The 23,562-nt window shown below is 49.4% G+C and overlaps 7 protein-coding genes and 1 non-coding gene across 8 annotated transcripts; 5 read left to right on the forward strand and 3 right to left on the reverse strand.

The window, feature by feature from the left end:
* Positions 1-1,416: 1,416 nt before the first annotated feature.
* On the forward strand, positions 1,417-1,884 carry Aud_010689 (uncharacterized protein; the record flags this gene model as incomplete). The annotated part of the gene is made up of 1 exon (XM_043295522.1): positions 1,417-1,884. One exon carries the CDS (start codon positions 1,417-1,419, stop codon positions 1,882-1,884), a length of 468 nt encoding a protein of 155 aa, XP_043151457.1.
* Positions 1,885-2,095: 211 nt separating this feature from the next.
* On the forward strand, positions 2,096-2,449 carry Aud_010690 (uncharacterized protein; the record flags this gene model as incomplete). Its single annotated transcript, XM_043295523.1, has 2 exons — positions 2,096-2,257; positions 2,336-2,449. 2 exons carry the CDS (start codon positions 2,096-2,098, stop codon positions 2,447-2,449), a joined length of 276 nt encoding a protein of 91 aa, XP_043151458.1.
* Positions 2,450-10,298: 7,849 nt separating this feature from the next.
* On the forward strand, positions 10,299-10,418 carry Aud_r0036. The gene has a single exon (XR_006253286.1). It is a non-coding gene; the product is annotated as a 5S ribosomal RNA (ribosomal RNA).
* Positions 10,419-10,766: 348 nt separating this feature from the next.
* Positions 10,767-11,987, reverse strand: Aud_010691 (FAD-dependent oxidoreductase; the record flags this gene model as incomplete). Its single annotated transcript, XM_043295524.1, has 1 exon — positions 10,767-11,987. One exon carries the CDS (start codon positions 11,985-11,987, stop codon positions 10,767-10,769), a length of 1,221 nt encoding a protein of 406 aa, XP_043151459.1.
* A 2,898-nt stretch (positions 11,988-14,885) lies between these two features.
* Aud_010692 (putative glycosyl hydrolase) lies at positions 14,886-16,910 on the reverse strand (the record flags this gene model as incomplete). The annotated part of the gene is made up of 2 exons (XM_043295525.1): positions 14,886-15,967; positions 16,028-16,910. The coding sequence occupies 2 exons, from the start codon at positions 16,908-16,910 to the stop codon at positions 14,886-14,888; spliced, it is 1,965 nt and encodes a 654-aa protein (XP_043151460.1).
* A 1,698-nt stretch (positions 16,911-18,608) lies between these two features.
* On the forward strand, positions 18,609-20,108 carry Aud_010693 (NCBP3 domain-containing protein; the record flags this gene model as incomplete). Its single annotated transcript, XM_043295526.1, has 2 exons — positions 18,609-18,743; positions 18,816-20,108. 2 exons carry the CDS (start codon positions 18,609-18,611, stop codon positions 20,106-20,108), a joined length of 1,428 nt encoding a protein of 475 aa, XP_043151461.1.
* A 327-nt stretch (positions 20,109-20,435) lies between these two features.
* Positions 20,436-21,946, forward strand: Aud_010694 (uncharacterized protein; the record flags this gene model as incomplete). Its single annotated transcript, XM_043295527.1, has 2 exons — positions 20,436-20,685; positions 20,763-21,946. The coding sequence occupies 2 exons, from the start codon at positions 20,436-20,438 to the stop codon at positions 21,944-21,946; spliced, it is 1,434 nt and encodes a 477-aa protein (XP_043151462.1).
* A 545-nt stretch (positions 21,947-22,491) lies between these two features.
* Aud_010695 (60S ribosomal protein eL29) lies at positions 22,492-23,057 on the reverse strand (the record flags this gene model as incomplete). The annotated part of the gene is made up of 4 exons (XM_043295528.1): positions 22,492-22,527; positions 22,600-22,702; positions 22,890-22,941; positions 23,051-23,057. 4 exons carry the CDS (start codon positions 23,055-23,057, stop codon positions 22,492-22,494), a joined length of 198 nt encoding a protein of 65 aa, XP_043151463.1.
* Between the last annotated feature and the right edge of the window lie 505 nt (positions 23,058-23,562).

Below are 23,562 nucleotides of genomic sequence, written 5' to 3' on the forward strand. Positions count from 1 at the left end.
CAAGGCAGCCATTTATGTTCTGAATAGTTCCAGCAACATGGCCGGTGCAATCATCATTCGGGTAAAAATTGACTGAGTATTGGTCATCATGGACATTGTCAATTTAACCGAAAAGCGACGAGGCAACACCCTCATTTAGCTTGTTATATGCGCTAGATCCTACAAACTAGTGAATTCCACCTTCAGCGCCTCTGCAGCGTTCGCCTGTGTACTCAGAAATGCAGTATCCAAGGATTGTCGCAAAGAGGGCTGAGTAAACCCAAGAACGAAACATCTCGTCAGAATGGGTACCTGACGAAGAGGAGAAAGCAGAGGAGATGATGGTGCTGGAGATTATCGAGAACTGACCGGCTTTTAGCGGCTCTATGCTGCAAGCGCAGGGTGCGCTTCTACTTGGTAATTCCTCGGTTCTTCTATATTAGCCCCTCCTGTTCGATGGGTCCTGGGCTCTGGTCATAACGCTAGGCCATGCCATACGGTTACATCGCTTGTTCTCGCATTCTTGCTAGGCGTCCTAGAGCAGTAGCTTAGCGGCTCCGCAAGGTCCACTGGAGCCAGAACGAGCTGGGCGTCGGATCGAGCGACATATCCGGTGAAATGAAAGGGGCAGCGAGTCGGGCTGAAAGCCAAGGCACAGTTGTCTGTGGGGGCCGGAGTGAAAGAAATGCGGCGATGAATGCAAGATATGTCAAGACTATGGAGGAAGAGGTTGCGACGACGTATTGGGGCGCCAACCCAGAAACGGCAAAACTAGTCAGGTCTAATAATTCACAGGTCCCAATATTACGGGATTTATCTAAGATTAGAGGAAAGAAGCTTTAGAGACAAGATCCTTCTATAAGCAGATATCTAGTCTTTTTTAAAATGACTCTGGTCCGACCTAATAGCAGAGCTACTATCGGGATTTATAAGTGGGAACAATTGTGGGAGTGAGTTGAGTTCTCCTTTTGCCCCACAAAAGTCGATAGCTACCTATACATAACTCTTATCGGGGTTATCAGGATTACAATCTCTGCAACAGGGCGCTATGTAGCCGAGGCTAGTTTGTTAGAGTACATGGCTCTAAATTTTAGATGGTTTAGGGTACCCGAACTGTCCAATGTCAATACTGCGTTCGTTCAGCCTCAGGGATAGTTCATGTTGTTTAGGATCCTACGCATTTTGACTACGCTGCGATCCTTCTACTGGAAAACTATATATAGGGGTCAGGCCCTACTGTAGATAGCTTTCTCATGTAACGCTTCCATACTTCAATACACAGACCGTCCTTACTGGTCCAGTCTACAGTCTTCCGGATATCTTGACTCGTTCTCTGCTACTAAACCTATTTATCCAGCCGCAGCTTTAGTAAGTAGATCCTACTACCCTGCTCATCTTTGCAAAGAAATATTTGCTCATAGGTCTAAAAGGCTCAATATGCGTGCAATTCTCTCAAGCACAGTTCTGCTTGCTCTCTCATTTCTCGGTCTCGTCCAGGCGGATGAAATCCCCCGCTTGGTGGACGCGACAGCTTCTGATGGCACAGGCTATTGCGGAGATGCCAGCTTTATCAACCAGTCCTCGGGCGGCTCGCCGTTAATTTCCGACTGTGAGGCGTTGCGCCAGCAAATTCGCGACAAACACCTTGCATATGCATTTGCAGGCTACGGGAACAATCATTGGGTTCCTTTCGACAGCTACGGGTCCTGCGTCATTGGTTTCTCCTGCCAGGGCCCGTATGGCGTGTACTGGTGTGAAGTCGATTCTAGGGATGCCGCGGATCTAATTACCTCGAGCATTGAGAAGTTCAGTTGGAACGGCAGGGTCGGTGCGAAGGGCCAAATGCCGTGCGACGCTAGGGATGGAATCCGGCATACGACTTATTGGGCTGTATACCATACTTGATACTTTCCAAGAGGCAATTTGAATGTAGGGTTGTGGCACGGGTTAGACCTGCTTCTCACTAAATGGCCTTGCCATATAGCCTACCTACCCCTATTTCTACCAGTGTCTAGCTTTTTGTAAACAGCATGTTGGCCAAGTCAGTATTGGACCAATTTGGCCTCAGCCCTTCACAGGTTGGAGAGTAAACGTAGACCTATAGATATTAAACCAGATGAAAGATCGATCCGACAAAAGCGATGAACGCGTGCAAAGGCTCTATGCCCAAGACCTATCTGGTGTGGAGGGTCCGCAGGTCGAGGATCAAAAAAGAATCAAGCGTCAGGAGTTACTGGAAGGTCCTCGGGCTGGTATACTCGCAGACGACGGGCGGCTAGTTGGCCGAGGGTGTCCTACGCGACGTTCGCAATATAAGCGGCACGTTTGAGCCTTGGACGATGGCTGACGCGCGCAGTGGATCCCGGCCTACTGTACTCCTACCTACTCTTTGGATAGCTTGAAGGAGAAGGCCGGCTTCTTTGTCGCGGACCTCGCCGTGCTCCTGAATTATCACTGGATTCGCAACTAGGTGCTATTCGCCTACGAGCGGCTGCGTATATTGCTTGCGGTGCACCTTATCCTTGCTAGTGCCACCGCGACAAGACTAGGAGCCCTTATCGGCCACTTGCTTTACGAGCATTGGAATTCCGGCTCTTCCGGCCGCTCAAGGGCGAAAAGGGGCCGCGAATCGCCCGGTGTCTGAACAGTTTAGGGTCTAAATATTTCGGTGTCTGAACTCTTTTGACTAAAACTTTGCTATGGTAAACGGTCGATACGTTGTAAAAAGTCATCTACTGGCCTTGCTGCGTCACAGGCATGCATACTCTTCGGGCCAGCAAGCACTAGCTCAGGTCCCGACCTGCTGCCCAGAGACCTGCTAAAGCCGTTACAACGATCTCATTGCCTTCAAAAAGGGCAAAGCACAGGCCACTATCCGCCAGGGAGGACACCGTCTCCTCAAAGGCCATCTCTGTGAAAGCCAGAATATAATGTACTTTCGCTCGGCCCAGAGGTAAACCACAAGGAGCCGTGGGTCTGAAAGAATATGTCTTATAGCCTCCGAGGGTATAATTTTGTCTTTGAGAATACAAAATGTGTTCATTTTCCGACTCATTGACTTCTCAAAACCCGGATCCAACCCATGATCACTATCTGTTGTTGGATCGTCTAGTATCTGGCTGTGGGGCCACATTGCAGCTTCGATCCATTGCAAATAATCAAGAAGTTCTGAGAACGGCGTGCTCGGTAACCCTGAGCTGCTTCTGGCATCGTAAATGTTGGATTACCACGTAGGTTTCGTACGGTTGAGAGGGAGCAAATTTCTTCAACAAGGCGCCATGCACTGGCTTCGGCCCTCTCGGCGTCGGTGTCATAGTGTTCTATAGGACGAAGCCGACGTATTAATACTCTGATGGCAGTAAAGTCAGGATCTCTGTTCGCGAGTTCCTGGATCTGGGGACTATGAAACCCAAGGTCCAGAGACAGCAACACCAAACAAGATTGGCGTTCTTCAGGGGACCCTTTAACAAAGGGCTTCTCCAATCACGTGACTCGAGGAGCAGTCTGGCTGAGCATAGTGAGATCTCACGTAGCTGTGAGAAACAGCATAAAGTAACCCAGCTCCTTGCACAGACTGGCCTTTCCTTGAACAAAATAAAATTTCAGTCCCCAGTTTGAATCTTGATTATGCCTTACATTTGCCTATTTTAGGTAAAGCAATGGTGGAATGACTGCCGGAAGAAGACCTTACAGTTTGGCGGCAGTAGAGGGCACAGCGATTTCACGCATGCCTCCATGTAGATTGTATTTTGAAAGAAGGTGAAAAAGGACGGGATTCCGCTCCCCACCAGAAGTAGATGAGGAAGAATTTGTCCCAAAACTGTTGATCTACCAACAGCAGAAAATATCTCACCTTTAGCTGCAAGCGCTTCAATCGCGGCCCTGTGTGGTGTTGAATCTGGTGTGAGCGTTTCTAATACTTTCACGGTGTTGCCATCCAGAAGGTTGAATATCTCCATGTAAGAAACGAGTCCGAGTACCTCCGCGGAAAAGGAGGGGGATTGGCTCACCATCCTGCTTTAGGTCTAGGATCCGCAACTGAGAGTAGACAAGGGCATCACTGAGGATATCAGGAGAGATGATCGCCGGGACATAGTGATTGGAATCATAAACTCAAGCACATCCCTCCACGCGAAATACCTCCACCTGGTGGTTGACATGTTTGTCGCTAACCTCGCCTCGCAATGAAATGCCGTGATAGTGGAGATGGTTTAATGACACCTTCGCTCGGCCACAAGAACGGAGCTGCTTGTCTCAGAGAATCCTCTCATCAACAGATTCAGTTGACATGATAGTTTCCACCTTGGTTGAGCAAGGGCCTCACAGCTGGATGGGTTACCTTTATATAACCCTCTATGAAAGAGAAAAATGTGAAAATATGCTTTAGGGATTATGTTAAAAGCATTGAGGACCTATCCTACATCAGCCATTTTGTTGTGGCTGATGGTGAGCCAGATTTACTAGCCTCTTGACAAAGAGCAGAAATGTGCTCTTCCTTGAATTAATAAACTGCTGAAGTCTGTTCAACATAATGTCCATATGTTCGTAGATCAAGTATACTGTATCATTGCGGCTAGTCTGTGGGACCAAGTCAAGAAATCAGTTACCAAGGATAATGTAAGATATGAGCTCTAGCGAGCGATGTGGCGAATGCTTAACAGAAGGAGGCAGCAAGGGGAGACTCCTAACTAAGTATGGTCTGTACGCTTAAGCTGTCAGAGCTTAGACGTATATAACTACCAAGCTATGTAAGAGTCAACGGTCAGCAAGTTCAAGGCGGCATCGGAAGCTAACTCCTCAAGATATTGGTCTCCGCGCATCCATAAAGCTGCCTGAAACCACCAACTGTCTTTTCCGAACCGCATTGCTGTTGTAAACTCCCAGTATTCAGGATACCAGCCTGCAGACTCCCAATCCAGAACACCTGATAAATGCCCTTCCTCGTTGACAAGGTTATTATGAGCCTTGAAGTCCCCGTGGGTAAACATTATCCGATGGGGACGTTGCTGAAATTCTTCGCACATAGCAGTGCTTCTTCATACTCTGCAGTTGAATTGAAGCCATGAGGGGAGGCTGGATTGAAGAGGAATGCATAAAAATCCCTAGTGTCTGCAAAAGGACCCATGGAATAATCAGGAACCCCGGGAGCTTCGTATAAGCGTGCCAATTACTGAGCACATGGAATCGTGATAAGGAGATCGCCATTGACGCATAGATTGTATGCATGTTTTTAGTTCATGCAGCCACGGTTCCTCGTCAACTTTTAACTGCTCAGATGAATTGTTCAGTGGCACACCAGGCAATCTTGTCATCAGGATTGAAAATATCCGGTTGAATGGGTCGTCTGGATGCTCCCCACAGCTTAAGAATTCCGGGACAGGGATTCCAGTAGGTTCGGCCATTTGCATACCGACAGCCTCCTCTATGCTTGTCCGGTCCGTCCATTTCATTACCAGCCCAAACGGCAGTTGCACGACGTGGGCGTCAAATGGGAGTTCGAGCCATGAGCAGTAACATTCCGAAAAACAATACAATGCCTTGTGAAGGATGCCGCAGGATACGCGTACTATTCTGCTTGGTACATGGGGTACCAGAGGAGTAGTTTCAGAGATGGCATGTCGTGCTGGTCGCGGCCAGGTGAAGTGCGTGAAAGCGCAAGGCTGAACGAAGTTGCGGCGCAGTCTGGGGATCAGATTTCTCAGTTCTCCAGTCTGCAGGGTAGGACACAGCTGCGCCAAGGTGACCAATGATATATCTCTGTATGATGACCTTACCTCTGTTGCCAACCATTCCCATTGATAAGAAGCGCCACTTTAATCATCGCCTTCGCTTCATTGTCAGAACCTGCCCCTCCCCACCTTTGGAACAGTCCCTTGTGCTTTTACCTTTATTATTAGAAACTGTAAGAAAGATATTATTGGTCGGCTAGTCTGAGTTTTGGCCCATTGCAGGCCTCACCGACTTTTGCGCCGTTCTCTTTGAGATATAACGTACAACCACAACCGTCAAGCTCGCTGTCGAGCCCAGCTATAGTGAGATAGCTAATACAGCATCACTTCCTGCACTTAGTGGGCTACACCGTAGTAACCGAGATAGTATTATTCACTTGTGCGATCATTCCCTGTTCTTGCAAAAGAAATCCTAACGGCTGCTCTTCCTCCTCTCAAATGGATGGACTATCATCTGCAGCTAGCGTTATCGCTGCCATCCAACTCATGAGGAGTGTTGTGAAGATATGTAGTGACTACATTCGCGGGGTCAAAGATGCACGAGGCGACATCATAGCCTTACAAAAGACAGTTGCAGGGCTTGAGGGGACTCTTCAGAAACTCAAAGACTTCCTCCAGGGACCTCATAACACAAGGCTAACCAGCTCCTCGCCACTGGTCAAGAACATCACCGATTGTCTTTCAGACCTTGGAGCCTTGGAAAAGAAGATTGATCTAGGGAGTGGGAGTAATTTGATGAGGAAGTTTGGATTGCGAGCTTGGAAGTGGCCCCTGCAACGCACAGAGGTGGACAGAATCATCCAGAATCTTGAGAGATACAAGTCGTCTTTCACCTTGTGCTTAACAATTGATCAAGCGTGCGTCCCCCGGCCATACGGCTATTGGCAGCTTGCTCACACCTGCTCAGGGCCCTCGTTACTCGTATTAGTCAGACCACCGACCGTATCGACCTCAATATGGACCTAAATAAGTTGCCAGTTGCGCACGGGGCCGAATTCAACTCAAACCTGAACCAATATGAAAATGATTGTCTACCAGGCACCAGAGAAGACCTTCTTCATGATATTCTGGCATGGGCTAGGCTGTCGCAGGGAAAATGTATTTTTTGGTTGAATGGTAGAGCAGGCACCGGGAAATCTACGATCTCACGAACAGTCGCAAAGACTTTTAATGAAGCCAATTTGTTGGGAGCAAGCTTCTTCTTCAAAAGGGGTGAAGGAGACCGAGGGAATACATCAAAACTTTTTCCGACAATTACAAGACAATTAGCGAAGAGAATTCCCCAGCTGATCCCTACTATTCAGAAGGCAATTCATGATGACCCTGACATCGCAACAAAGGGGCTAAAGGAGCAATTTGATAAAATACTCCTTCGGCCACTTATTGACTTGAACTCATCCACTCTTCTGATTCCATTCATGGTGGTAGTGATAGACGCACTGGACGAATGTGAAGTGGACAATGACATGCGACTTATACTCCAGCTGTTACCCCGCCTACAGAAGTCGAATTCCGTACGCTTTCGAATATTCATAGCCAGCAGGCCTGAGTTGCCGATCCGGTTAGGTTTCTCGAAGATTGCACCTCATGACTATGAAGTACTTTGCCTCGATAAGATCCCAGAGCACGTCATAGAGAGAGACATATCATTATTCTTGAAGCACAGACTCTCAGACATAAGGACGGAGCGCTGCCTGCCTGTCAACTGGCCTAAAGACGCTGATATTCATAGGTTAACGGCATTATCGAGTCCGTTGTTCATTTTCGCCGCTACTGCGTGCCGTTTACTTGAGGACCCTCACTGGGACCCAGTGGAAAGTCTGGCTGAAATCCTAACATATCAAAATAACGGACCTAATTTGGATGGAATGTATCTTCCTGTGCTCAATCGACTTCTCAACGGACAAAGCGAGAAGCAGAGGAAGCGGCTGGTTCAAGAATTCCAGGAAGTGATCGGTACTATCGTAATATTACAGAGCCCACTCTCAGTAAAGTCGCTTTCAAGGCTTATCGGTTTCTCCGAAGGCCTGATTCATATCCGACTGAGCCCACTACACTCACTTCTGAATGTACCAGACAATGAAACTTTACCGGTACAGCCTTTTCACATGTCATTTCGACACTTTCTTCTTGATCCGGAGAGTGGCAAAGAAAACCTCTTCTGGGTGGATGAAAAAGAGATGCACCAAAGACTAACCACACGATGCCTCCTTATATGCGAGGGTCTGAAAAAGAACCTATGTCGACTACCAAATTATGGAACGCGGCGTATGGAAATTGACTGCCAGGCAATCAACTGCTTTCTTCCTCCAGATCTCCAATACTCCTGTCGCTATTGGGCACATCATCTGGTGCAGAGCAAGGAGCTAAATGCTGTGATACATGATGCTTATGTTTTCCTTCAAAAGCATTTACTGCACTGGATGGAAGCAATGAGCATATTAGGCCTTCTTTCAGAAGTTTTGGGCATTCTTAATCTACTACAATCAGCCGAAAAAGTGAGATCATTCGAATCTCATCAATCATCGATCACGCTGACTTGTACAGATTGATAGGAATCTTGAGTTCTCGGAGATTCTGCGTGACGCAAAGCGATTTTTCCTGAAAAATTGACAAATAGCTGATGACATGCCTCTTCAGCTGTACAGCACAGGACTTGTTTTTACACCAACAAGGGCAATAGTGCGGAAGAATTTTGGCAAAGAGCTTCCCGACTGGATATCCACATTACCAGAGGTTGAACAAACCTGGAGTGCAGAACTGCAGACGCTTGAGGGACATTCAGACGCGGTTTACTCTGTTGCATTTGCGCCCAACGGCCATTTGCTGGCATCTGGGTCCTATGATAAGACAGTAAAGCTCTGGGATACCGTCACAGGCGCTCTACAGCAGACGCTTGAGGGCCATTCAGATTCATGTCGATCTGTGGCATTCTCCCCTGATAGCAGATTTGTGGCCTCCGGATCCTTTGATAAGACAGTTAAGATCTGGAATTCAGTCACGGCCTCCCTACAACAGAGCCTTGTGGGCCATTTAGGTGCCGTCTACTCTGTAACTTTCTCTAACGATGGCCGACTTCTGGCATCTGGTTCAGAGGATAAGACAGTCAGGCTCTGGGACATGGCTTCAGGCACCCTCCAGCAGGTTCTTAAAGGACATTCACATTTAATATATTCTGTAGCATTCTCTGCTGACAGCAGAATGCTAGCATCTAGTTCTTATGATAATACTGTCAGACTCTGGAATACCACTACAGGTGTCCTGCAGCAGACTTTGGAGGGTCATTCAGGCTGGGTTTGCTCTATAGCTTTCTCTGCTAATGGCCAGCTCCTGGCATCTGGCTCCAGTGATAAGACAATTAAGCTGTGGGATATCGCTACAGGCAATCTACAGCGAACTCTGAAGGGCCAAGATGGGTTTCAGTCTGTGGCGTTCTTGCCCAACAACCATACGCTGGCATCCGGCTCCCTGGATAAGACAATAAGGCTCTGGAACACCACCACGGGTGAATTACAGCAAACTCTAGAGGGCCACTCAATTGGGGTTAGGTCTATAGCATTCTCACCTGACGGCCGACTTTTAGCATCTAGCTCCCAAGATAAGACAGTTCGGCTTTGGGATATAGCCATAGAGCCCCGACAGCATGCTCTTCAGAAGCATTCATATCGCGTTCGGTCTATAGCGTTCTCCACTGATGGCCGACTTTTAGCCTCCGGCTCAGATGATACAGTAGTCAGGCTCTGGGATATAGGCACGAGGCGTTTGCGACAGACTCTTCATACTCATTCAGGTTCGGTTTGGTCTGTGGTGTTCTCGTCCGACGGCCGTATCCTGGCATCTTGCTCGACAGAGGCAGTCAAACTATGGAATATAGCCACAGGGGCTGTACAGCAGAGTTTTCTGATCCATACGGGTGGGTTTCGATCTGTTGCATTCTCTGCTGACGACCAACTTCTCGTGACTGGCTCCTGTGATAAAATAGTCAGGCTTTGGGATACTGCCACAGGCGCTTTACAACAGACTTTTGAGGGTCACTTAGGTTGGGTCTGGGCTGTGGCTTTCTCTGCTAATAGCAAGCTTGTAGCATCGGGCTCAGCTGATAAGACAGTGCGGCTCTGGGATACTGCAACGGGGGCTCTTCGGCAGACTCTGGAAGGTCATTTAGGTTGGATTAGGTCTCTGGCGTTCTCCAGTAACGGCCGGCGCCTAGCATCCAGCTCGGATGATAAGACAGTCCGGCTTTGGGACACTATGACCGGAACCCTTCAGCAGACTTTGGAAATAGAAGGAGTAGTTAAACTCCAATTTTCAGATGACGGATCTTATCTAACAACCAATCTCGGTCCTCTCAGTATCCAGTCCAGGTGTGAGGACAACAACCCCCATCCGAAGCAGACAAGTCCCCAGGTACTTTTACAGGAGCTGTGTTGGATAACGCTGGGCGGCAAAAAAGCATTGCGGCTTCCTCCTGATTTTCGGCCCTTTTGTTCAGCGTTCCGAGACGGTATTCTTGCCTTGGGACATCAGTCAGGACGGATTTCAATCATAGGATTCAGCACGCCATAGGCATCAGCTCTTCTCATTTCCAGCACATACGACCACAGGGTGTGGAAAACAGGGCTTCCCGTCCGCTCAGCCGTACTTAAGCCACACGCCGGCCGGTTAGTAGTTGGGTGGGTGACCACCAGCGAATCCCGGCTGTTGTATGTTTTTGTTTTTTTGATTTTTTTTTGTCTTCCTTTCTTGTTGAGATACCTATTCTCTTGTGAGACTGCGGAAGCCTGTCAGGGTGTAGCGGCGTGGCGCTGATAGAGGGGTTTAGCTGTACTGCGGTGCCCACCTGGCATGGGTACTGGGCCCGTTAGTATAGATGCGAATGGCCTCCGGGTACGCTGCGCAGTGGATGTCATGAAGTAGTGATTGTTCCTTAGACCCCTCAATCACCACCTCCGGGGTCCCACTAGAGACTGCTGATACTAGTTAATGTGGGATTTAATTCAATGGGTATTAGTTATCCGTCGACACTATATGATTCGAGATCCTTTTGAAACATCAATGTCAGTGAGAAGCAAGCCCCGAGAGCCACGCTTCCACCATTTCCACGAAATCCGGCTTATACAATGATTCCAAGTTGAGGGGGGCGTCCTCTGCTTCCTTTTCTTCCCCCAAATTTGGCATCCTCCGCCTATCCATATACGCGTTTAGTGCAAGCACCTTATCTACCCGCTCTTGTCGTCTTTCCTGCCAAATCTTCAGTGACTGCTCAAGTGAATCCTTGTCAGACCGTCCAAGCACCAACGAATACGTAAAAACATCCTCAAACGCCTGATTAACACCTTGACCAGCAGCTGGCGGAATGGCATGCGCGGCATCACCCACAATTACCACGCGGCAATGTTTTGATGTCCACGTTTCAAGCTTAGGAACAATAGATAGCGGCCACAGAAAGGTCTTCTCCTGTGTTATATCCGATACAGCCCGCTGGACGATCTCAGGGAAGTCGTCCGCACCCTGGCGGAGGAAATCCTTGCACCATTCCTTATTATTCAGAAGCTCGTCCCACCCCTCTCGGGCCAGCTGCTCTGAGCGCTTCTGCCGGCCGACCATCACCTCAGAGCCATCTCCCAACTGCGGAGCGATGAAGACTGCCCCGTGTTGTTTGTTCATTATCGTCACTGGGAGGTTGTAGCCGGTCGGGACCTGTAGCTGGCTTGTTGGTACTGCGGCCGTCACGATGACCATCTTTGTAAAGGCTGGCTCGAGGTCCGGATAGAGGTATTTGCGGACTCTAGAGTGGATGCCGTCAGCGCCCACAATGCAGGTTGCTGTTGCTGTAGAGCCGTCACTAAATTCCCAGGTAACATCCTTCTCCGTCTCCGCAAGCACCCGGATGAATTTCTTATGATACTCAACGGGGATGCCAGCTTCGCGAACCATAGCGGACAGTTCCCGGATAAGAACGTGACGGTAAATGCGCATGGCGTGGTAGCCGTATTGTTCGATTCCACCAAATTCATATGTGTCTATGGGCTGGTCGTCCGCGGAGCGGAAGTAGAGCTTGTCAAACTCGTAGCCTTCTGGGCGGATGCGCTTGTATACACCCAGATGGTCGAGGATCCTCAGGCCGTTGGGAGACAGCATAATGCCGCCGCCAATGTCGAGTGCACACGAGCGAGCCTCGTAGAGAGTGCAGGCAATGGATTGCTTGTGCAGGGCCAGAGCAAGAGTTAGACCTGAAAGACCGGCGCCGATAATCGCCACTTTGTCAATACTGGCCATGACGGTGCAGAGGTAGTGGTATGCCGAGAGTCTCAGTTATGGGGCGAGATCTCTTGTAATGAGGAATGATTTTGTGTCCTGCTCTCAAAAAACCAAGTAGGCTAGATTTGGGCAGTCAGCGTCCAGGGGCCTAGTCCGCTGAAACCTGAGCCGACACCGCTGCGTGTAAAACGGCACTGAATGTTGTTGATGTCCTTGGACAGTTAAAATTGTCACCACTTCCTGTGTCATCTGATCGCTCGACTTATTAGCACAAGACATATAAATTACCCTAAGTCAACAGGAGCTAATTCATTGGACGGCTAACGAAATTGATGAAGCAACATAGGTGGTGTGGGCTGTTCACCTCTTCAGGTCGTAGAGTCAGCTTACATAGAAATCCTCCCCTCACTGTTATCACAGGATTATTCAGTGAGGCTTTGCTTTCAACCTAATTATGCTGCAAAATTCTTAACAGCAAACACAATGATGATAACCCCAGGACTAAGGTCTCATTCCTGCAACGGACTTTTCATTCATTTTAACTTATGGGAGCAATCGACCCCCATGCTTTCACAAATGGTTAGTGGTTACATCATGACAAGGTAGAGCGTGACGCACGCTACATCAAGTCTAATTTTAAAGTGCTTTGCTAGATGGTTATTAATCTATGTTCTAGAGCAGACACCATCATAAATTATTAAAAAATTAAAGGGGGTTTTAATAGGGTGTTTATTTTTATATTAAATAATACTAAGCGCATTATGGTGAGACTTCCATTCCTATCAGCTGGGCTAATGAAATTAACTGCTGCTTCTTTTTTCATGAGATTGACGAGTGGGAGCGAGCAATTCGTTATAATCCATTAGCAAAATCCGATATTATGAGGGACCCAAAGGAAACAGGGATACCGACACTGGTTAAAGGGGAATTTGGAAGTTGTACCAGATATGTTAGCGCAGGCATCTCGAATCAGCCTCAAAGCTTGTCTATCATATATTGCGGGGTACGGATATTCAACAACAACCACAATCAGAACATCCTCCTATATCCCATAAAATAAGAAACAAGACTAAAAACAACTCTCCTTTCTCTTCTCTGTATTCTTCTTGCCTACAGTCCCGACCGAAACGGCGCCCAACAAGTCCGCGTTACGGGACAGACACCTCCTTCCGTCATTAATATTGGATAATACTGTCGAGAGCATCGATAAGGTGCAAGCGCGTCGGCGTAGGACCAAAGCTTATCACAGGAAGTCGCGAAATGGGTGCTAGAGATGTAGAACTCATCAGGTGAAAGTAAGAATTCGCCTGTGCCTTCCATGGCATGAACACCGCGAGAACAAACATACATGTCTTCTGCCCAGTGTGATGAGATACACATGTGAAAATTGTGAGCGCCATGAAGTAAAAGAACTAAATGACCAAGACACAACAGACAGCAAACAGTGGTCAGATATACTTGGTACAGCCAATACCCTAATACCCACTCTGCCTGTAGAATTAGAGTCACAGGCTCTAAGATTAGGAAATGGTGTAGGGGCTGTGCTGCGGACAGCAGTAGAGATGCTTAAAGGGAACGAGGATGCGAAGATGTGGTTGTTCCTCAATGCCCCACCAGTGCTCGATCCGAACGTGATTTTTGCCAAAGAAAATCAGATTCCGTTCCAAAGTTACTGGACCCTGACATTCAGCCATGGAATCCAGATACTCACGAAGCTTACGAGAAATCTGCCGCCTCCTTGGGATACCTCCACAAGTCAGTTCAGGACAATGACCCGGTTTGGATATTTGGTCAAAAACTTATCTCATTCTCCATCTTTGCTCCAAGGGAATTCTCTTAATTTGGTTGAGGATCGGAGACCCCGAGCATTGGTTATTCTTGCTCATTACTTTGCTTTCATGTGTAGGGCGAAAGAACATTGGTGGGCACTGGGTATTCCTGAAATGAGATCAAAAGGATTCAGGGAGTCCTACCTCCGGAGTGGCAAGAGCACCTACGTTGGCCACTCATAATGACTGGTCAGACAGTCATCTAGGAAGAAGAAATATGCGGATGAATATACGTTAAGATGGCAGTATAATTCGCTGACCTGATAAACCATCTATGCCATCCTACGGGGGACTGTTTGTGGTGTTGAATCCTCTACGACACGAGCGGAATAGACAGGAAGAGGAGTGACATCAGCTGGTCTACTACTCATAGATCGATCTCTCACACGGCCCATTTCTCATTTCTCGTCATTGACCTTGGGCCGGAATAACTCCAGGGTGGGTATGACGACCGTGACGTCGAAGTGTACTGCTCGACGCAAGAACTCAGGATTAGGCCTAGGCCGACACTGAGTCCCAAGCAGGAATGATCAAGTTGATAATTCAAGATGCGCAGACGATGATTAGGATGCACAAACGGGTCTTGCCAAGCTAGGACCGGACCAAGGGAGCCTCTTGCCGTCATTCACCAAACACTCGACTCTACGCTCTGACGGCGGCTGCATGCTCGATACAGTCCAATCAACAGGTTGCTTTATCACGGTTATAGCCAGTCTGGCCGTGATTGCATCACCCACCCAGGCTTTGCCTGGCTGCTTCAGTGGCCCGGAGATCAACGGCGGCAACAACGAAGTAAGCATGATTGGAGTACAAACACAATTGTGTGTTAGTGTCTTATCACCCATTGTCCCATCGACGTCAGTGATGATAGACCTAGCAGCCTCTAAGAAGATATACCTAGACCAAATAACATAAAAAGCCTGCGGCGGGCAATGTGGAGCGAATTAATGGTAGAAACACCCATGAGGCATGAAAAGAGTTAGGGTATGCCATAGGGGCCTAAAAATATAGGATAGCAGCAGCATTTTTATTGGAGTGCCCTCATATTCCTATCCTGGATGCGCCAATGGCTTGTATACGTCACTGCCTACACCCTGACAAAGACTGGCATCGTCTCAATGGGACATGCAACCTCGACATTCTGCCCTCCAGGACGGTCAGTTTCCTCCCCCCATAGCCTCCATGAAGCTCCTGCGGGAAGATACACCGTGATCTTTCGCTGTCCGGCCTCAAGGACTGGTGCAACAAGATACTTGGACCCAAACAGATACTGCGTTTCAACCTCCCAGGCCTTCTTGTCCTCTGGGAACTCATAGAATAGAGTCCGAATGACCGGGGTGCCCTTCTCGTGCGCCTCTTTCATCAGACTCCTCGTGTAGTCCCGCAGCTCCTCACGGATATTGATGTACTTCTTGCAGATCTCATACACCTCCTCGCCATAGGACCAGATTTCATTGTCAGCGCCCGAAGCAGTTGGTTGGCCTTCGGGCTTGGGCTCCCGGTCACCGTGCAGACGCATTACAGGACAAAACGCACCCCACTGGAACCATCGGGTGAAGAGTTCGCGGAACGCGGGATCAGCGGGGTTACCCCCGTGGAAGCCTCCGATATCCGTTGTCCACCACGGGATTCCTGCGAGGCCCATGTTCAGGCCCGCGGCCAGCTGGTTGCGGAAGGAACCCCACGACGACGCGATGTCGCCGCTCCAGACGAGAGCACCGTACTTCTGGCTGCCGGCCCAGGCGCACCGGAGCAGGTTCACGATGTTCTTCTGTCCCTCGGCCTCCATGCCTTCGTAAAAGGCCCGCGCATATTCCCTGGGGAAGATGTTGCCGATCTGTAGGTTGCTGCCAGCCTGGTAGCGATAAATGTCAAAGTCGTAGATCGAGTATTCAGGCTCGGCCTCGTCAAGCCAGAATATCTTGATCCCTTTGTCGTAGTAGTTTTTCTTTGCCTTTTCCCAGATATACTTGCGGGCCTCGGGGTTCGTCGCGTCGAAATGTGTGACATCGCCGTCGCATTGCATAGCTACTCGAAGGCCGCGGTCATGTCTGATCAGTAGACCGCGTTCGAGCATCTCCGGGTAGTTTTCAGATAGGTTCTCGACCGTCGGCCAGATGGAAACCATGAGCTCCACGTTCATCTCTTTGAGTTCTTCCACCATTGCATCTGTGGTCGCAGATCTATCAGCAACTACCGATGTATACCATGCGGCTGGAGTAGACTCACCTGGGTCCGGCCAGAATTTGGGATCAAAACTCCATTCTCCTTGGTGCTTCCAGTGAAAGAAGTCAACTACAATAACATCCAAAGGAACATTGCGTCGTTTGTACTCTCGCGCGACGTTGAGCAACTGCTCCTGATTCCAATAGCGGAGCTTGCACTGCCAGAATCCAAGACCGTACTCTGGCATCATCGGGACATACCCTGTCACCTTGCAATATGCTTCTTCGATCTCCGCGGGTGTATCACCCGCAACGACCCAGTAGTCGAGGACCTTTGTCGAGTATGCCTCAAAGCTCATGACGTTTGTTCCGAGCACTGCTCGTCCGATCCCGGGATTGTTCCACAAAAGGCCGTACCCAAGAGAGGAGAGAGCAAACGGAACACTAGCTTGGGAATTCCGATGTCCCAACTCCAAGTCGACGCCCTTGAGATTCAGATAAGGCTGCTGATACTGGCCCATGCCGTAGATCTTCTCCTTCGGGTCTAGCGACTCCAATCGCATCGTGAGATGATAATCTCCTCCCAGGATTGGACGGAGCTCGCGCGCTTCAATCTCGAGGGCGCTGCACTTCGGGTCCATTGGATCACGGCGATGACGGGCATATTCTTCCAGGAGCTTTTTACCATTGGATTTGTAGATTGTGATCTTGCCTCGCTGGGAGACAATCGCCTTGATTTTACCGTTGGAAATGCTTGCCTCTTTGCCGGTGGGGGTTTCAATGACCCCCTGCTGAGTGCTCGGCTTTGCGGATAGCGCCCAATCTTCAGAGGGCATAGACGCCAATTTCGTAGCTCTGATACGAAATGCATTCTCACTCCATGGCTGGATCCAAAGAATGTGGTCATCAAATCGGTAGATGAGCTTATCGTCTTCGGTGTAAAGCATTATGGACAAAGTGGGCTGGTAAACACAGATCGATAATAACGTCCGTTATTCTCTTCGTAAAGCTAAGAGTAAGAGCGAACCCAGAAAGAAACCCGTTTATTTCGGGGTACAGCTCACTCATATGGAATCTGGTCACTGCACCGACTCTTCGGTCAGAAGTCCAGATTGGCCAGTGCATCATCCGTAAATGTGGAACGCGAGCGAGGTCCACATCATCTCCATCGCAGCTGTCTATGAGCCTGTCATCATTTTCGCGCTGCAAGAGGGCCTAACGGGCGCGATATATGGCTGCAATTGATTGCTCATGTCCTCGGAAAAAGTCCTGTGGAGGCGGAGGTGGAGGTGGGGGAGACCAGTTGACAACCAACTCCATAGTTCTTTGGAAGCCAGAGAAGCGGAGACGCGCCGCTCATTCACATTATTCATCCATTGGACTATCAGCTAAACTAAAGGTTTAAGGAGTTGGAGAATAGCCTAATTGAGGTAGTACGGGAAGGACGATGTTCGAGCGGGGGAAGTCGAAAGGCTGCAGCTTCCAATCGTCTGGTCCATACTGGTGTTCTTTGCCCACACCAAGTATCTGGGATCAACCAGAAGTGCAGCAAATGACACCTGCGTGTGAGCTTAACAAGGCTCAAGACTTAATTACACTACTGCTCCTACTCCATTCATTACGACTGCATTTCTCTTTTCAAGATATCAGAAAGGAGCGGATCGTACAAAAGCCAGGTCGATGGAAGACCAAGTGAATCGACAGTAATTGCTATCGGTGACTGAGTCGAGGTTTTGATCCTATTGACTGCAGATAGAGTACGCTCCAGATCTTGGGCAAGCCGACTGGAACCCTTTGGCTGATCTTTGTTTTGCCAATTGTTACCTATAAAAGATAATCCGGCTGTACCTGGAGTCAGACCCCATCTCGACAACTGCAAAAGCAATGGTACACGTCTGGCGCAATTCACATCTGTGCCCAGAGGGGAAGTTGTATAGTGAGGCCTGCAGACTTGACTTGGGCTCTAGCTGTCAGCAAATGTTGAGACATTGACCCATTCTTGAAGGGGCCCAAGTTTTTCTGAATCTTCATTGATGACCCTGGACAACATGTTGTGAGGCGAATTCGATTTCACTTATGCCATCAAATCCAACCACGAAAGCAGTCTGTATCTGGTTGCTTGCTGAATTCAAACTAAGATTTGCAAGTAGACTTTGCTGCCTGTCAATCATTCACCTGAAGCCTATTGCCAGCTTATTCCAGCTTCACCGTAAAAACATAAGTAGTCTCCAGCTATCCAATCTTAGGAGACTAAGCCATGATCGAATGGTAGCGTAGAGAGAATGTTAGTCCAATGATTCCGGCTGCCAGAATTATGTAAAGGTGTTCGTCAATGTTGATTGAGCAGACTGAGTGCGCTCAATGTACATAGAGTGTAAATCCAATTCGTGGCTGGTTAGAAGACAGACGTGATATGTGGCGGAGTTGGATCTCTACTCCGCCCGCCGCCTTCCCCAGTTGGGTAATCCGGAAGTGCTCTCAGTAACTTCATCACTGGTTGGACTCGCTGCTGATTCAGTTCGCTACATATTTATCAACTCCACGTCTTTTACAGCCCCTCAATTGATTGTCTCTACTCTCATATTCTAACCGGTTTTACGAACCTGCCGATTTTCTTTTGTCCACGAATCTTGTTCTCCTCCCTCATGGAGGTTGCCAGCATGACACAGCCTGACCAGGCAAACGGTGCTCACTCAACTTCCATCGCCATGGACGCCTCTATGGATATCGACATGGATATTGACCTCGGACCGCTTCCAGAGCCGGAACCAATTGAAACAGTGAGCGAGAACGGCACCAATTTGTCTGCTTTGCTCTCTCGTGATAACTGACATGTCTCAAAACTACCTTAGGATCCCGCGACAACAACAGTTACTAGTCAAGACGGCTCGATCGATCCCACAACGGCTGAAACGCAGTATGAGAAGGTTCATATACGAGGTGTTGACGATTTAACTACGGATAGTATCAAACAATTCGCGACAGATTACTTCTCCGGCGAGGCCCCTTCCCGCATCGAGTGGATCGACGATACATCCGCAAATATCATCTATTCATCTCCTGAAGTTGGTCTGCAAGCTCTGGCAGCTTTCACGCAGACCAGCGAAGAGGAAGATACATCTTCATTTCCACCTTTGCGCTTACGGTCTGCCAAGGCGTTGTCGACGCACCCCGAATCTGTGCTTCAAGTAAGGTCGGCAGTGAAGACCGATCGCAAAAAGCCCCGGGCCTACGAAGCCAGTCGATTCTATCTCATGCATCCTGAACACGACCCCCGGGAGAAGCTGCGACGAGAACTCGCAGATAGACGTCGTCAAGGCGGTGAAGTCTCAAGCGATGGTGACTATCAACGAAGACGGTTCGACGGTCGGGAGCTTAGACGGCGAAGAGACCGTGACGCGGACGAACATTTCAGCGCCAATATGTACGACGATGAAGGCCCACGTGCTAGCTCCGACTATTCAGACACAGAGAGAGGTCGCAACGGACGAACACGGAGAGGCCAGCGGGAACTATTCCCAGACGAAGGACGTTTATCTGGCCGCCTTCGGAATCGGAGCGCCTCTCCAGGTCGCGACACCCTGGCCGAGAGTGGTCGTCTAGAGCAAGAGGAGCGCGGCACACGAAGTCGCTTCCGGGAGCGCTCGCCACAGCTTATCCGTCGCAACGAAGGCAAGGAGCTTTTGCCCTCTCGTACTAGCGACAGCGATTCCAATGCCCGCGAACTCTTTCCAAACAAGCCATCGTCGAGCTACCTCAAGAAAGAACTTTTGCCAAGCAAACAAAGCAATCATCGTCGCTCAGATGCGATTGATGCCGCTGATGACACAGCAGATCTGTTCTCGAGAATCTCTGCACCCCGGGGGGATGGCGCTCGGGACCAGAACTTGTCGCGCAATAAGAACATCGAGTTGTTTCCGGACTCGGCGGGTCAAAACGGGGTCAACATTCGTGGAGCAGCTGGCCAGGACCAGGGTATCTCGATTCGAGGTGCGGCCAACGGCGTGTCAATCAAGGGTCGAGGCTCATCTGTCCGAGAGCTGTTCCCTTCCAAGTACAAGTCCAATGCCGGCAAAGAGTTATTCTCTGATAAGATAGAAGGACGAGGCGGTCCTCGAAGGAGGGCAGAGGACATGTTTGGCTAGGGGAAAGGAAGCTCTTGCACCAAACAACAAAAATTTGGAGTCTGCTACTGTTTTGTTTCATTCTGCTCTAAACATCTAGGGATGGCCTGATACCATTGCATAGCTGATTTCATCCGAATCTTTTGAAACTATTCAAATTCTACTCAATCTGTATTACTATAGCAATTAACTAAGAGTCCTAAGCAATGAAACGGTTGAATGTAATTTTAAATTTTCTTGTTTCTATAGGGTCCTGATATCACCGAGGAACGGAACTCGCGCTCAGTGATCTAATGTCGTTCGGCTTCTGTCAACGTTCCGAATCGCTAGACACATCAGATTGGCGAGATGGCGGCAACAACACAACTGGCTAGTGTCCTAGTAGCTCGCTTCCTTCGTTCGAATAATTATACAGAGACGCTGAATGTCTTCATCCGAGAAGCGGGACTTCCAGCCGACGCGGGGCAACCGGGTGCAAAGACCGACAACAGCGAGTGGACGATCGAGGGGGTCCTTGAAGAGAAACAAGTGTTTGATGAGAGCGTAAAATTCGAGCGATACGGTCAAAATGAAGAGAAAAACGTCTGGACGGTTCCAGGTCAGCCAGCAATCGTTCCCTCTCTGACTTGCAGCCTCGATGTTGCGGAGATATTTATGTTTGCTGACACGACCCAGCACCCTCAACACCAAATGTCATCCAAACACCAACGTCTGCCAATCTCCTAGCGTGTTCTGTAGAGCCCTGGCAGAATCCTAGCCAGAAGGAGAATCAAGATGACCCGTCACAATACATCATCGCCACGGGCGCAGATAGACAAGCCCACCTTTTCACGACAGACGAAGGCAACGATGTCATCACTTCGTTTGCAGGACACTCTGACTCCCCGGTGCTATCATACGCGCCTATCCAAAATGGCAAATACGTCCTAATGACCAACATGTCCGGCCAGCTTCTTCTCCAACGGGGTGCTGAGATTCTGTCACGCCGTAAAGACCATGCCAAGTATGCAGTCAAGGTGATCGCATATGAAGATGATCAGCTAGGCGGAGCTACATCCAACGTCGTATGGATCGCTACCGCTGGCTGGGACTCCAAGATCTTACTCTACCGTCTCCTTGTCCCTAGCGGAGCAGGAGATCCAGACTCCGTGGAGCTCAGCGAGCCCATCGCCCACATCAAGCTGCTCACCAACCCGGAATCTATCCTCTTCGTCCGCCACCCAGATACCCAGGAACTTGTCCTGCTCGCCTCGCGCCGCGACTCGACCTACCTCTTCTACTACGGCATCCCGGCGTCGACGGCTACAGAAACGCCCAGCGAGTGCAAGCTCCTCGGCAAACAGAACCTAGCCCCTCACTCCAACGCCTGGGTGGCGTTCTCTCCTTCCTGTCTTGCTCTGAGCCCGCACGACCCCGGCCTCATAGCCGTCGCGGCCTCGACCCTCCCGCACATGAAGGTTATCATAGTGCGCCTGCTATTCCCGAAGCAGGAGTCGTCGGAGCCAGAGACACAGGCCGCGCAAGCCTTTGCGGCGCTTGCGCTTCAGAACCGCGAAGATGCGGCCATCATGATCCAGGCGAATACGTTTGCGCCGCAGACGGTCTACTCCACGCCGCAGGTGGTTTGGCGGCCTGATGGGTCGGGGGTGTGGGTGAATGGTGATGACGGCGTGATTCGGGGCGTAGAGACTATGACGGGGAAGGTGACGGCGATATTGAAAGATGGGCATCAGGTTGGATCGAAGGTACGGGCTATCTGGGCTGGTTGGGTTGAGGTGCAGCGAGATGGCAAGGTGGTGAAAGAGGAGTGGCTTGTTAGTGGTGGGTTTGATAAGAGGCTTATTGTTTGGAGGGTGTAGATCTTGTAAGACTCAATCAGGTATTGAAGCAGGTTCTTTGGAGTGAAGCGCATGGAGGTCGTAAACAAATCTAACATGAAAAAGATTGGAAGATATGATATTCAGAACTATCTTGCTTACGAGTATGTAGCCCTCCATCCATGCACCCTCTCGCCACGGAGAGCAAGGGGAAGGGTGTTTGGTAATAGGAGGGCATGGGATCTCTTCTCGGCACGTTGAAAAATCCTTCAGCAAACGCGCATGGAAAAGACACGAAGCTGTACACACATATGCCTGAATGGACGACGGGATGACCGAATATCGTTCCCGGTGTAGTAGAAAACAAAGACAAACTGAATCAAGTCGGCATGAAAGCATGCCCAATCGCGAAAACAAGATCATGCTCCAGGCACTCATGATGGCCAAGTCGTGGAATCGAATCCATTTTTGTGTTATTTAACAAGCCGTCGTGCGAAAACCCAGCCAGGCTCTTCCGACGCGACGCTCTGTGTCATCGCACATTAAACCAACTCAAATCGCTTCCCATTTAATTTCGATGAATCAATTTATGCGATCTCCCGCTTGCCCTCCTTGCGCTCCTTCTGCAGGATAGTTAGCCATGTCCTCCGGCACCCAGCTGCTTCCGACTCAGCAGCAGCAAAAGGTCAACGTACCAGAGCCTTCATGGTGCCGTGAAGGGCGTGTCTGTGGTTGCGGCGGAACTTGGGGTCAACACCCTTGAGGGAAGGGTAACGGTGAGTCTTAGGCTTCTTGATACTGTTGGAATCAAACGGCAAATATCAGCGACCTGTCTTCTCCTTCTTCAAAATGTGGTTGGTGGATATGTTGCAAGACGGTCGCGAGTCATTCATGACCGATTCCGTGATGTCAAATCTATCACTGCAACAATCCTTCCCATCCGACCAAAATATTTCGATTTCAAAATGTTGAGGACTGTACGAACCCGTTACGGTGAGCCTTCTGGCTGCGGTGGTGCTGAGACGCGTTCTTGGACTCTGTTCAAAGTGAAAAATGACCGTCAGCGACTTCCGAAAACACCGGGGATATTGTGCTGGTATTGAATCGATTCGAGGATTCCAAAATGCCGGGGTTCAGGTAACGTACTGGCCATCTTGACGGGATGTGTCGCAACAAGAAACGGGTTGACGATGAGTTGGGCGGATTGAAGATGTCCTTGAACTGAGCAGAAGGCTAGAGACCCCCCAAAGATTCCGGCTAGGGTTCCGCTGGGAAAGATTTGTGTGGGATTTCGCTTACTGCTCCTGCGGCTAGCGTCATTGGTCCATTCCGTTCGGCCAACTGCGTCAGCGCCATATGTCTACCTTATGTTCACAACAACACTTGCTGCCAGTCAGTATCGGGTTGTCCCTCTACGTAATGTGAGACTACTTGTCTATATGTCTTTCAATTTTGACATCTGTAGAGCAACTTATCAATCTTAACATGGAGAATTAGTGCCTCATACGCCGGTAGCAAATGTGGTTGGGATCCCGTGACCTGATTACTAAGGCGTATGCTAATACCGCTTAACATAGAGGATGGCCAAGTGTCAGTCATGCCAGACATCACTTGCTTGTTTCAGGTAAAGGTGGTAGGGGCAACAGTAGCTTGGGTGG

This window comes from Aspergillus udagawae (assembly GCF_001078395.1).
Source record: "Aspergillus udagawae IFM 46973 DNA, scaffold_9, whole genome shotgun sequence".
In the NCBI taxonomy this organism is placed as follows: Eukaryota; Fungi; Ascomycota; class Eurotiomycetes; order Eurotiales; family Aspergillaceae; genus Aspergillus; species Aspergillus udagawae.